At 36.0% G+C, this 14,928-nt stretch overlaps 1 protein-coding gene and 1 long non-coding RNA gene across 4 annotated transcripts in view; one reads left to right on the plus strand and one right to left on the minus strand.

Moving 5' to 3' along the window:
* Window positions 1-14,928, minus strand: part of SENP6 (SUMO specific peptidase 6) — a 70,897-nt gene that overhangs the window by 27,365 nt on the left and 28,604 nt on the right. The window contains exons 5-8 of one of the 3 annotated variants that reach the window (XM_069011297.1): window positions 13,728-13,829; window positions 8,319-8,339; window positions 4,014-4,084; window positions 1,757-1,896 (exon numbers count right to left, since the gene is read on the minus strand). In XM_069011297.1, the coding sequence (XP_068867398.1) occupies window positions 1,757-1,896; window positions 4,014-4,084; window positions 8,319-8,339; window positions 13,728-13,829 (334 nt within the window). Of the gene's footprint in view, window positions 1-1,756; window positions 1,897-4,013; window positions 4,085-4,781; window positions 4,888-8,318; window positions 8,340-13,727; window positions 13,830-14,928 lie in introns of those variants that run through there. The other 2 variants (XM_069011299.1, XM_069011300.1) reach the window with 2 other exon arrangements.
* Window positions 7,287-11,771, plus strand: LOC138108517 (uncharacterized). The gene is made up of 3 exons (XR_011149990.1): window positions 7,287-7,400; window positions 9,365-9,434; window positions 11,591-11,771. It is a non-coding gene; the product is annotated as an uncharacterized lncRNA (long non-coding RNA).

Genomic DNA, 14,928 nt, shown 5'->3' on the forward strand with positions numbered 1-14,928 from the left:
TGCTGGAGAGGATTTGAAGAAACCTTGTAGGTCAAATTTATTTGTCCTTCTGAGATATCTTTTAACAGCCCGGCAAGGTATGCAGGAAAATTCACTCCTTGAGGGAGATGAAGAAAAGGCAAAGTACATATATTGCTCTAGCGTCCCACGCCACAGAGAAGAAAACAGGACTTGAGGAATAGAATTCCCCAAGCTTTCAAGAAGCAAGCACGGGCTGCAAGGGAAAATGTGTCCTACCACTGCAAAGACAGGTGTCTTTTGTTTTTCTCACATGTACTAGGTCCCACTTCATTCTGTATTACAAGTGCAGAACTTGGACTTCTAAGGGATTCAATACTAACATATAAACTACAGAATGAATACCAAAGTGAATACGGGACATCTCTAAAGATGAAATTTAGTGCATGTTATTGTCTCCTGGAGCACTGACCTCAAATGGCATAACCACTGTACTGTGAACTACTGAAGATAACAAATACCTACATCCTACCAAAAACTTTCGGAATCTACTTTCAAAACACAGCTTTCACAATTTATACCTCCCCCCACTCCCAGATGTGAACACACTTCCAATAGAGGACTTCCTCAGGTGTGGGAAGTAATTTCAAATCCCAAATTTAAAGACGAAAATCATACAGTGAAAATATGTTATTTTTACAAAATTTATGCAATTTATCAAAGATACACATAATGTAGAGAAACAGAAGCAAAAAACCCCAAGTGTATTAAATATATCAGACCCTTAAAATCTGAGCTGTGGGATGAGATAGCAAGTGACATGAACACCAGTGTCGTGCCACAGTGCTGTTACAGGATGTAGTTCTTAGAAAGATACTGCTGACATTAAAATATTCAACAGAAGGTACCAAGAGTACCCGGAGGATCTTAAGTAGAGAGTAATTGCACCCTTCTACTTCAACCACATGCCAAAAATTTTAAACCAGTTTCCTTATTAACATCTTATTAATTAACTAAATAAGCAATGGAAATGCATAAGAGCAGTACCAAGTGTTTCAAACAAAAGCTAAGCATTTATAAAAATCATACATCTAAAATTCTTTTTTTTTTTTTTTTGTAACCAACATCTCCTTACAGGAAGTTTTGCTTTGATAGTCAAAAAGAGTGTGACCTGTACGTGGGTATTGTGAACCTTCCATGGTAACCTGGGAGGTTGATAAAAAATACAGAGAGCCTTACAACAATTTCCAAAGTATCATACATCTGATATTCAAACAAGTTCCCGACAAAAACAATCTGGATGGTGGCATCTAGACCAGAGAATGCCATTTTGACACCTAAGCAGCTACTCTCACTGAAGAAGTGAACATCTTAATAAAAAAGTACTTGCACCTTTGCAGTACTTTTATCTTTCAGTAAAGATACTGTTTTGAGTACAGAAAATCATGACACTAAAAAAAAAATTAAAAATCTGTCAAAAAGCAAAATATTGTTCCTTTATTTCAGCAAACTAAAATTATCAATGTCTGATTTACCACTCAGGCATTTAAATCACAGATTTTTTTTCTTTTCAGTGCAGCATCTGTCTGTTCAAAACAGAGAAGAAATATTTCACAGCTAGTAGCAATACTAGCACTTAAATATCTCTATCACTGGAACTTTAATTATGTAAACCTTCCTCCCAACTCTAAGGATTTTTAAAACATCAACCTGTTTTACTCCTGAATGTCTGTTTTTAAAATATGCAACAACTTTTAAAGTTCAACAAGAGGCTACAGATTTTTAAAATATAACCCACCTTTGACTGAGTTAAGCATTTTTTTGTAGCTGAAGACAGACTCAAGTCAGATTGATATGAATTGCAATGACCTTTCTGTCGCACCTTTCTCTTAATTTCAGATTCTGATTCTGACTCCTCTGTATTTTCCATTACACTGTCTAGGAGGGAAAAGATGCAAAAACATTAACAAGATATGTCCACTCATATACTGTTATAATTATGATCAATTTACTTCTTTACATAACTTGAACTAAACATAAACACGTTTTTAAACCTCAAAAAGAGTAAACTGTTTCAAATGTCTCATGATTTGTATGAATTAAAAAAAAATTCCACGAAGTTAACTACAAAAATGTTTTACTAATACTATTGCAATGTCTCTCACTGACAATTTGTATCTTGTATCTTTGCAAGAGGCTTTAGATTTGCAAATCTCTGCTAACTTCACAGCAAATGGAGGGTCTGCTGCCAAAACCAGGACGAGATGATATACTATGCTGATGCAAATCTTTACTACAGAACTACTTGTGAATGCATTTAGAATAATTGGAAATGTTCTGCATAATTAGGATTTCACATAATCATCATGGTTGGAAGAGACTTTCAAGATCATCTAGTCCAACTATTAACCTGGCACCACTATAATCACCTCTCAACCGTATCTCCAAGTGCCACATCCAGAAGCCTCTTGAACACTTCCAGAGATGGTGACCCTGTCACCACTATGGGCAACTTATTCCAATGCCCAAACACTCTTTCAGTGAAAAGACTTTTTTCTACTAATCTAAACCTCCCCTGGCACAACGGAAGGTTTTTACCTCGTGTATTTTAATTAAGACAGAAGGCAGAGGAGACTGACCCCCACCTAGTTACAACATGTTTTCAGGTAGTTCTAGAGAGCAATAAGGTCTCCCCTAGCCTCCTTTTCTCCAGGCTAAAGTCCCCCAGATCCCTCAGCTGCTCATGTTAAGACCTGTGCTCCCGACCCTTCACTAGCTCTGCTGCCCTTCTCTGGACACACTCATGTCCTTCCCTAGTTGAGGGGCCCAACACCTGATAACAGCACTCGAGGTGTGGCCTTCATCAGTGGCAAGTACAGAAGGACAATCACTTCCCTGGTTCTGTTGGCCACACTACTATTGATACAGGCCAGATGCAACTGGCCTCCTTGGCCACCTGGGAACGCTGCCAAGTATCAAGCAGCAGATTTACTCCTTCAGATTTACTCCTTCGACACAAGACACAGTAGTACAGTGAATTATACTGTCATATCCTGTCTTCTACTGGGACATTCATTTAAATACTGTAACAGTATAGAAACACAGAAACCCATGAATTAAATCTCACTCTGTGCATTCTAAGAAGTGGAATGTGTTGTACAAGAGTGCCTTAATTGGTTTCATGTTAAAGTGCTATTTATATCCCTTTAATCGTAGTCTCCATATTGGAAGTTTTTTTAAGACTGTATTTTTTTTAATAGATATGAACACTTTTTCAATATACATACAGATAAACATCCCACTGTGAGAAGACATCTCAAAACTGAAGACTGGCTCATTTTCAAAAAATAATTACAATAGGTGGGGGTTTTTTCTAAGTTTACTTTAGAGTAGTACTGCTGAATATCTACTTAACATTAACCTAAAATAGCACAGCAGAACAACTTTGCCAGTACAGGTGACTACACAGCTAAATACAGGTTTACAGACTGTATCTATACTAACAAAGCTTAACAAAACACAGGGTATTTTCTTTTCCAATTTCATAATTTCCACACCTCAAACCAAACTGTATTTTTTCTACTGCACCTCCATCAGCATACAGCGCTGATGCAGGTTCTTTTTATTAACCAGTGTATGAATACACTTCATACCAAGTGCTGGTTACTACATTGCATTTTTGTTGTACCAACACTGCTACAGAAGTTCCTCATCAGTAATTCAGAAACAAGCTGGAGATTTGGGCTCAAACTAGTTAACTCCAGAGATCAGCTCCATCTCCAATTTTATGGTTCTAAATTTTCCCTATATATGTGGTTTTTAAAATAACTGAAGCCTAATTTAAAAATATTACATGGCTGAACTAGCTGCAGAAATGTCATGAAGGGCAAAGTCCTCCCTTCATGCACAAACTTGTACAAAACTAGAATAACACTATGTAAGGCTGTAAGTATATATACTAAAGGTTATATAAGATTTGGCAACACATCTGCCCAAATCAGGTATTAAAAAAATTATTCTGCTTAGAAGAAATGAGAACTCAAAAGGTAACTTACCTACTCCTTGAGACCGTGGTAATCTAATGTGGTCTGCCTCTACCTTCTGAAGCTGAGGTGGGTATTCTTTTCTGGAAAATGAATTATATGTATGGTTGTTCTTTCAACAGACATCATTAAAATTTAGTCACAATTATATATGAACAAAACAAACCTGAAATGTATCTGAAAGCTATGAATAAGTAGCTTCTCCTATTACATGCTATTTGTACACATAAAAAAGCATTACCAGAATGATAGGAACAGCCACAGTAAATGTTTTGAAGTGTTTCTGATCTAAATCTCCTCTATAATAATCAACAGTTCTGGAGCCTGTCACTTTCAAACCCAAGTCTCCAAATACTGAAGCCTGCATCTTCTCCTCCTCCTCCTCATTCATGAAATACAAGACAGATACTTTTAAAAGCCAAGAATAGAAACAACTATTATTTTAATATTAAAGTAGATTCCACAAGTTCCACAACTTAAAAAACAGGAAAAGAAGATGCAAAACAGAGAAAAGAGATCTGATATCAGAAACTGTTGTGACCAAAAACCAGAAAGAACAAGACAGCAGACATAGTTCCTATATATTTCTTTTTAAAATATTGTAATATAGACAAATTAGTGGATAGTAAGTCTTTTGTATAACTTGCATAATATAGATATCACATATTTTTGTGCAAATTAGTGGCATTATATCAAGATTAATGGCATTATATCAAGATTTCTCTGAGCCTCCTGAAAGATGTTTTCAGTTTACACATGTGTGTCAAATCATGCTAATACCAAATTAAGATTCCTGAAGCTCAGTGCATGTGGGTTACTGTTTGCAGCACTTTTCTTTCTCAGTGCTTACTCAGCCCTGCAGCTATAAATTACTGTTCTTGTCATAACAGAGGATGGCACACATCTGAAACACAGCAGGCCTTGCCAACAACTTCAGCAGAAACTGGTTTTATTGGAAAATTAAGCACTGGGCTGCAAATGGGTCACACATGTCCCACACTGCTACCTCTGATTACAAGGGCATTAATCAACAGCAAGGGGGCAAAGCAAACAGCTGTAGGCAGTAACATCTCCACTAACAGCTAAATTTTGAGGACCCATCTGACAAAAACTTGGCTATGGCTGAAGTAGCTCTAGATATAAGATTTTATTTCTTTCAGCACAGCATTTCCTAATGCATCAAATTGTAAAACCTTTGGATTTTCTGCATTTCTAGGTAATATTATTAACTAACATCTTTGGAACAAGATTAATCTGCAATGCCCTTTGGGATGTTTCTTACCAAATACCAAACACATTTGACTGTGTTGATGGGCTGCAGCTTTAAAGAAAATTCTGGCAGTAAGAAGGATGGAGAAACAAGCATGGCTACACAGAATGTAGAGATGTCATGGTACTTAATCACGACTGCTGCCACACATATCACAGATGACAGATTAGGTAGTTTACTTGTCACTGATTATGTCAAATGTGTTTCTGAAACAATCCTGCTCCCCAGAAGTTTTTTAATACCTGCATACACAAAAGCTGAACCAAAATTGGAAACTCAGTATGAATATTTATTCATAAATTAAACACAGTATTTTTTTTGATCATTCTCCTTAAAAATTCAAATCACATGGGATTACTTTAAGGCAGAATTAGTGGAAATAAAAGGCAGAGCTCGAACTCATCATTAGGTAATGAGAAGCTGTACTATCAAAACCAATGCTAATGACATCCTAAAGGGTAAAAAACCTGTAACATTATTTTAGATTTGAAAAACATTGCAGTAAGGATGCAGAAGCTGCTGTCTCATGTGTCGTAATTCTTTCACTAGTATTTCATTACAGTAAATTTTGTTTTGAACATAATTTCAACTAGAAAACAAAGTTGCGCCTCTGAGCACAGTGCTTGTTTTAGTTAGTTAGTTGCCTGAACAGCTGCAGATCCATTAACACCTTCTCCAGTAAAATACTTAGTACACTGAGGCATTTAATTGCGTGTGAGTGAAGGAACAGAAAGGAAACGTGGTTGTTTTTTAAATCAAGCATTACGCCTACCTTTAAAAGGACTATTTGGAAAAGAAAAAAATCTTAGATTTAAAAACATACAGCACTTCAAAACAAATGCCTTCTTGCTGTTAAACCCTACCCAAAACTAAGTCTTCCATTTCAATGGGAATAACTGACGGATCAAACAGCTGAGCTGATCAAGACGCAAGATTACCCATATACCGTGTCTAACAGTTAAAAAAAAGAATGTTCAGAGGTGAAACAATTTTAGGCATCTTGTTTATCTCCTAGATTATAAGCACTTTTAATACTTTTAAGTACAAGGGAAGTAGACAAGTATTTGATAAAAATCAATCTCAAGAAGTAGTAAAGCATCAAACAGCAAAATTACAATTACAGTAGCAAGAAAGATCAAGCTTTTTCCGCAACACACAGGACTGAAATACTGAGGCAGTCTGGACTGTGCAGCATCATGAACTTTTGTCAGATCTTAACAGCTAAATGCTAAAGTATTCTTGACTAAGTGTGTTTTGCCCAGACAGAACGGTGTCACTGATTTTGCATTTTCAGCAAGCATTCATTATTACTGCTATATTCTCTTGCTGATGGAATTGACCTTAGTATCTTCACACTGGCCTGGTAGACAGGAGAGTTTATGAAACTCTCCAGCAGAAGTGACATTTTCACTTAAAATTTCTTCTCTAGAAAACAAAAAACAGAAAAGTGGTGGGGGGAATGAGGGGAAGGGGCAAGCACGTAATTTCTGGCTATGCCAGAAAACAAATAAAGAAACACCTGGATCTGAGAATTTGGGAGACAGTGCTACCTACGATTTGGCACAAGCCACACTAAAAAGGCTGCACCAACTCCTAATTTTGTTGAGGTGCAGGCTTACACAAGAGCTGTGTTTAATGCACAGCCTGGCTCTTTGAGAGGCTGCCTACTATTTGGAGATGTACCACTCCAGGTACACTGTTGGTTTCTACATCATTACACAAAAAGAGAGTAAAGCACAATAAGATTGAAGCACAAAGCTGCTGAGGTGAGATTTACCTTCAGTGTGTGTTAGATGAAGAGCAAAGTACAAAAGCCAGAGACTGAAAAGAGAAGCAGCAGCACAGGGAATAGGGTTTTCAGAACACAGGTCAGTAACCCCATTTGGCCCAGAAAGTCAGGAGCTGCCACTGTACTTATCGTGACAGTAATGATTAAAGCTAAATTTAGCAGCTCCTGCCCACATCATCTTCCCCTGCTAGGACAACAACAAAAAGCAGGCAAAGAAAAAGGAACATATCCAGTAGTACTGGATGAAGAAGCAGCAGGTGTTCCCATGAGAAAATTAAGATCACAACAGCATGGAACTCAAACCTTTTCTTCTATGCCACACAGTGACACTAACTGGCTGGTGAGTATCTATTTGATAGCTCTTTTAAGAACTAACAAAAGACAGTAAAACAGAAAGGCTTGATTTTAGCTCTGAATTTGAAAATCCTGAATTCACAAAGAACTGTGCTATTTATATCATTATCAGTTAAACATTATATACACTTCGTAAACAATGCAACCTGGTATCAAGCTCCTACTGCCAAAAGCCATCTATACAAACAGGAAATTCACAAAAACTCAATTAATTCATTACTATCAAGAGAACATTTCCACTAACACATAAATTTGAGCTATATATGAAGAAAAATAAATGTATTGTATTTCATACTGCTAATAAAATATTACCAGCAGTAAACCAGATGCAAAACAAATGAGAAATGAGCCTGAAATGAGCAATGAAAAACCAGTGTGTCAGGTTTTGCTATACATTTTCGGTTAACTGCTTTAACATATGCACTTCATGAACAAAAGATACACAGTAATGCAATAAAAACCTTTAACGCTATTCAAACCAAGCCAAGAAGATAGAGTGAAGGCTGTTAAACAGCCTCCTAAGAGCTTCAGAATCATTTTACTATGATGCTTCAGAACCATTCTATTACACAAAGTTCGCTGCTCTACAAAAAGAATTTAGCAGTCAATTCTTAAAATCCAGAGAATGTTGATGCAATTTTGCATTGGATATATAAATAAATTTCCAGTGGAAAATAACCCAAAATTCACAGTAACACAGCATTACTTAGAGATTGACGTAAAAGTCCTTTTTCAATAAGAGAGTAAGTGAACCATAAAAACGGAACTAAAAACAATCAACCCCTATCACATATGAGCAGATATGATTGACTGGATTGAACAATCTTTAACTAGCATTAATATAGCACTCAGTTAATTTTCTTAATGTTCATTGCCATGCTCATTTGATCAACAGTAAGCTTACCTTTCCTTTCGGTCCAGATTGCTTAAAATATGAAAAAAGAAAAAAACACATAAGATGTAAAGCCCCACATGTGTTGCACATCACTAAATGCAAAAGTTATTAAACATAAATTTTAACTGTTTCATTGTCTCTTGCATTCACCAGTCTAATTTTCAAACAAGCATTATAATTTTTTCACCACATTTTTTGTCAAAGTAATTAAAAATGCACAAACGTTACTTCACAGACAGCAACAGTCAGTGGTCTAAATACGACATTGACTTTACTCTTTTTCAATGTGCAAAATTTGATTAATCCTGAACTTAACCTGGTCATCTCAATTCTCTTGCACAGCAAAAGCCACTAAGATAGAATTCTAATACACGAATTATTGTCAAGCCTCATTTCTAATCACAGAATCATTAAGGTTGGAAAACACTTCAAGGACAGAGGCCAACCATTAAAACAATCCCTGGTCACCATGGAAAAGAGAAAATAATTATGTAAGAATTTGTTTCCAACTATTCAAAAAAAAAAAATCTGTTTAAATTGAGAAACAAATTCCAGCATCAGTCCTTAAATATTTAAGAAACCACATGGAAAGGCTAGAGAAGGATAAATGGGAACCTCCTTCTGAGGTTTAGGCCAAAAAAATCTCCCAAAAGAGCCTAGGAACTAGGGCCACTAGTTTTACAAGCATTTCCTTTAACATGAGTTAACATAGAAATGAATGTAGCTGATACTCACAATTCTGGTCCTTTGTATACCAAGACTGATATAAAAATAAATCTAACTAAGCTTAGCACACAGTCAACTTGAAAATAGCATCTACATGTCTTCTGTCTTTTCAAAATTTGTAATATGGAATGCTGTAAGCTTTTAATCTATTTGACTGTTCCTCCCAAACATCAAAAGCCTAACAAACTTCCGACCTACATGCATTACGTTAACTGTATTCTAAAACAGAACAAATTCAAATTGTTTCCTGTTTTACTTCAGCCAAACTAAACAGAGTAATGATATTACACAGTAATAAAAACTCATCCTCCTTTCCTTTTCACAAACAGAACACTCATAAGAATACAGCAAACTAATTCTCTTGTTACTCAGAAAACAGCAGGAGTGGAAGCAAAGCAGGTAAGAACGTAGTCCTGATAATCCTACAGAGTGCAGTAAGAAAGTACATTCCATCTCCATAGTGCTCTGGGAAGAGAGTAAATGGACTTCAAAACTGAATGTGACTGTGGCAACTTAAAACTGGGGCACGAGGTAATGAGCCAGTGCTGTGTGAAGGTGGGGAGAAATTGCTCCTGGCTGGAGCTAGCCTTTACAAACAAACACTGCTTTTGTGCAGGTCACATCCCAGTTTATCAATCCAGTCATATCCAAACCATGTCTGTATGGAGCCATATGCAGTAGCTTTGCATTCTTGGCATAGTTAATATGTAACTTGGATTAACTGTTCACAGGTGCTTCAAAAAGTCACCCTGTTAGGGAACACATACCCAATGCTAAGGACACTTAAAGGCAGGGAGAAAATTTCCAGAATGCCTGATATTATACACTGTCATTACATTAGATGCCTTACTTGTTTGTTTTAAAATCCCTCAAGAATATAATGCATTTAAAGGAGTTCTCACTTTTGTACCTCAGGAAGATTAAGAGATGAAAATCCTAGATTGATCACTGTCCCTACCAACTGCTTCATGCAACTCATGCACAAGATTTGTTAAACATGCAGTACATACATGCTATTTCAGTGTCAAGTGCTGAAGAACAGTCAGTCAACAGCAAGACAGAACTATACATCCATTAAATGAACAAAATAGTCTGAACCAACTACAACACTAGGCCAAGCTATATCTGAAAATCTGTTGTATCAGACATGAACAAATTTTAATTTAATCCCCAGATTCCACTGAAAAAAAACATGAATGTTTATCATAATATTATTTTGAAATACCAAATTTTGTTGTGCTAGAAACTGGCACTTTACATATGAGAGCAATTATATATATGCATACATATATATATATATAAACACATATATGCAACTATACTCAGCCAGACTTTAAATTAACATGCATGTGCAAAAAAGTTGCAGAAGGGGATAAGAAATGCAGTACACACACAAATCATATACAAACTCAACTTGATAGAGATTATAATTGAGTTCATAATCAGTTTGCTCCACGTGACACCATCCCCACCCAAAGAACCCTGTATAAGTAACAGAATCTGTAATGTCAGTGCCAGAGACTAAAACTGCTCAGCTCCTCTAATAATGTTTTTATTTTTGGTTATCCTTTCAAGAATCTATCATAGATTTAAGGACAATATATTAGGTTAGACAAAATTATTTTCCCCATGTTGTTACTGATCACCACACCATAGAACAATCTACAGATGCAAAAAATTAACAGAACACAATTTTGTGTCACCTGCAAATTAGCATAGGAAAACAAAACCCAACACTTCAGAGCTCAATTTCCACGCTACCCACTCTTTTGTCTGTATATATACCAAGAATTTCATTCTTGGTTTGCCCCTCACATTTTCTGCAAATAGTCCTTTTTGAGGAATCACCATCAGCATTTACTTTTAAACTCAACTATTGCCTAATGTCATTAAAGACTAGCCAAAAAAGGATATCAAAAAATTCCTACACAAGGAAAAATACATGACCAAAATATATTACCCACTTTATATGGTCTGGAATTTCATATTATGGTCAGTTTTAAATAGTCCTATTTTAGTTGGCTTTTTTCTGACTATTGCCTTCTCACTCAGAAACCTACCTTTTGAACATCAAGTAGTCCTGAAATCTCCCTTCTTTTATTTATTAAAAAAAGCCTGTCAGGAAGCCACATTTTATTAGTTTTCAATCCTCTAACTCAGAAACAGATTTAGAAGCTTTTAGAAAGCAGTCAGTTGAGTCAGAAGCTACTGGAATTAAACACCATTTGCGAAGTTTCTATGTAAAGCTCACCCTCAATCAATTAGATCATGCTGGTTCTGATATCCTCCAGTAACAAAGCACTGCTTGGGATTTTTATGACTGTTTCCTGCCTCTAAAACTCCAAAAATATTCCTAGCATAAGAGTTAATTGTCTGTTGCTAATGTAAATGAACTACAATAACAATCCTAAAAGAAAATACAGTCAGAACACTCAAGATGACTACTACCCAATTACTTCACACAATATTCAGCTTGCCTGTGTTGTGTATTAGTTTCCTTCCTGCACGTCACACATGCCAAGTCACTATCTTTTTTTCTTCTCATTACACTGTAGGCTTATAAAGAAGCAAGTCCCACAGGCACGAAAGGCAAGCAGGCAAATCTAACACCCACTGAAGATCAAGAATCTTTGAAGCAGGTTGAAGAAACCTATGGCACTCAACTTGGTAAAATAAATCCATTTTGACTGGCTGTTTAAAGAACCATCTCACAACAAAGCTCAATCAAGTACACAAGTATTACCAATGTCAACATTCAGAGCAATCTTGCATGATTTTGTTTACTTCAAATTATTTTCATTAGCACTGCAGATCAGAATTTTATCCCTCAGAATTACAAAAACCCCCACAAACAAACAACTCCTACCCAAAAAAAACCCACAAAAAACAAAAGCAAGCACAAAGACACACAATCAAAACCCACCAGAAAGGTAAGGGCATGAATGTTTAGAGATGCTCCACATTTTTCTCAATGAGACACTGAACAAAAATATTCTAAAAAGGATTTCATGCAAGAAAAAGCACAGCTGATTCAGCCTAAACCACAGTGATAACATAAACCCCCACCCTTCAGCTTAACTCACAGTAAAAACTGCCAATCCTTTTTAGTCATCAGCCTTGCACTAATGGTAAGAAATGTAAAGAATTGAAAAGAGAGATACCTACTACTGCATCTGCTACTACTACAGGAAAGGAAAAGTCCATCCTATGTACCATTTAGAGATTATAGTACTGTTTGAAATGGAAAGAGGCAACAACACAAGTCCTCAAGGACAGGATAAGACAGCAACTCTCCTATGAGGAAAGGCTGAAAGAGTTGGGGTTGTTCAGCCTGGGGAAGTGAAGACTCCAGGGAGACCTTACTGTGGCCTTTCAGTACTTGAAGGGGGCCTAAAAGAAAGAGGGGGACAAACAGTTTAGCAGGGCCTTTTGCAACAGGACAAGGGGTAGTAAAACTAAAAGAGGGTAGATTCAGACTAGATAGAAGAAGGAAGTGTTTTACAACAATTTGGGGAAACACTGAAACAGGCTGACCCTAGAGGTGGTAGTGGCCCCATCCCTGCAAACATTCAAGGTCAGGTGGGATGGGGCTCTGAGCAACCCCATCTAGTTGAAGATGTCCCTGCTTATAGCAGGGGGGTTGGACTAGATGGCCTTTTAAGTCCCTTCCAACCCAAACTGTTCTATTGAGTCTATTATTTTTTGACTAAAAAATTCCTTTTTCAGTCTGTTTATTCAATGTCAGATTACTCTAATACATGTTTGGATCACATAATTCATTCACATTAGTATATGGGCTTTGTTTTTCTGAAGTTAGCAAATCCAGCTGAGGGAAGTAGAATGAAAAAAACAAAGGATAATGCCTACATATGATTCCACCACCCTAAAAAAATCTATGCTAAAAAACAGAGAAGAAAAAAGGTGGCACAAGAAGGAAAATACAAAATGCAGACAGGATAAAGCACTCATGTGGGATAGTGGAAATCCATGGAGTTCATGAACAAAAGGAGTTCTGAATGGATAAACTTTGAAAGAAAATTCCTTAAAACAGCTGGTATCTCTTATGTTTGTAAATCATACTGGATGTAAAAAACACCTAGAAACTACCCTGCAATTTACAGAAGTCTGACAGGCTCTAAGTTTTCAAACCAATGAAGTTCAATTCAGCATATTTCAGTAAGATTCACCGGTTTCCAGTCATCCTTTCTAAAAATTATTCACATAGATGCAAAACCTTGCTTCTGTTAGATGTTCCAATTTATATGTTTTATGCTACATTTACAGACCATATACAATAATCAGATCTATAATGTTTAGATGGATCTTACACAAGCTGGAGTTGCTGTGACTTAGTACTTGCTGATCATGTTGTCAGTTATGCAAATTTCTACTGCATACTATGTTTGTCTATTTCAAAGTATCGTCTAAAAATATTTATGCTAGCAGGTGCTCTCCTACTACATGCCCGTGTTCTTCAAAATGACTAAATTCTAGTATTATATGATAGTAATTCCTAAATGGTTTTATGAAACTTTAGTAATTAAGGTCAAAGCTCATAATCAAGAATGCACCCATGTGATTACTTACATTTTCTTAAAACGCTTCATAGCATAAGGAAAACTGTTACATACAAAACCAGAGAGGACTTTTAACAATTGAAACATCTGGAGAAACAAATGTAAATAGTCTTACCTTTGGGCTGCTGTTTTTACTACAGTTGTCTGTGCATGTGCGTGGTGAAAACGTCTGCCATGTACCACAGTTACAGGACCAGATATATTCTGAGCATTTTCACTGCAAATATACAGAAAAACGTTTAAGAAAAGACTCTGGTGTGTCTGTACAGTCCTAGGTAAAAAATGTGGTGTCCTAATTTTACAAGGCCAGCCACACAACACCAAAAATTAAAGCATTTCTGAACCAATAATACACATTGTTAGGATCCTTTTACAGGCATAAAAACATGCAGCCTTATAATAAAACAGACATACAAGAATAAACAAAAGGGTTTTTTTCCTGTAAGATAAGGTAAAGTTTTACTGAACCCTGTACTGCAAAAAGATACTGCATTTTTTAATGACTTGTAACCATTTGTAATTAATTTTATACTTCCATCTCTCATTTTATTAAGGCATAATATGAACTTCTTGAATATGACTTAAGGGGAAAAACGTGAACAGACTGAATTCAGGAATATCCCTCATAAAAAAAAAATAATCACAGCAAATTTATGGACGCAAGATGACTTGTAACTGAAAAAAATCAACATATTTTCAAAAGAAGAAAGGAAGGATTCTCAGGTACTCATACGTCAACAGGACTCTTATTCACCAATGTATTTTAGCATTCTTTGGTTTCTTCATTTCTTGCTTTTTTTTTATCTCATTATTATGTAAAACTAGTAATTATGGAGAGAAGATTTCTTACTATTACCCTCTCTAGTAAAAGCTGACGTTAAGATACAGTAGATCAATAATACAGTAGTGCTCCTTCAAAGATCATTAAACCCTAAAAATTATCCTGCACGCTGCTGTGACAGGACACACAATACTGTGCTCGGAATGTTCAAACAACACACAACTTAACAAACAGCAGGTTGATTATACAAAGTGTTTCAAATTATGGAAATACAGTGCTTAAATTGTGCTTTTAAATTGCTTGGAAATTTTAGTTGCACTAGAGAAAATTATGTGAAACAGCATTCCTATTAATAATATTTCTCAGAAATATTATCTTGCCATTTGTCCTGTTATGAGCAATGAAAAGAAACCTAAAGTACCAAAATTCAAAAAAAGCTGACAACCAGCTCCTAACCTCCCCTTTACATTCCCCAGAAGAAGAAAATGAGTAAACCGTTAGTTTGCTTTTTAATTTTCAGTTAAGCATTACAAAC

The sequence above is a fragment of the Aphelocoma coerulescens genome, chromosome 3 (genome assembly GCF_041296385.1).
Source record: "Aphelocoma coerulescens isolate FSJ_1873_10779 chromosome 3, UR_Acoe_1.0, whole genome shotgun sequence".
In the NCBI taxonomy this organism is placed as follows: Eukaryota; Metazoa; Chordata; class Aves; order Passeriformes; family Corvidae; genus Aphelocoma; species Aphelocoma coerulescens.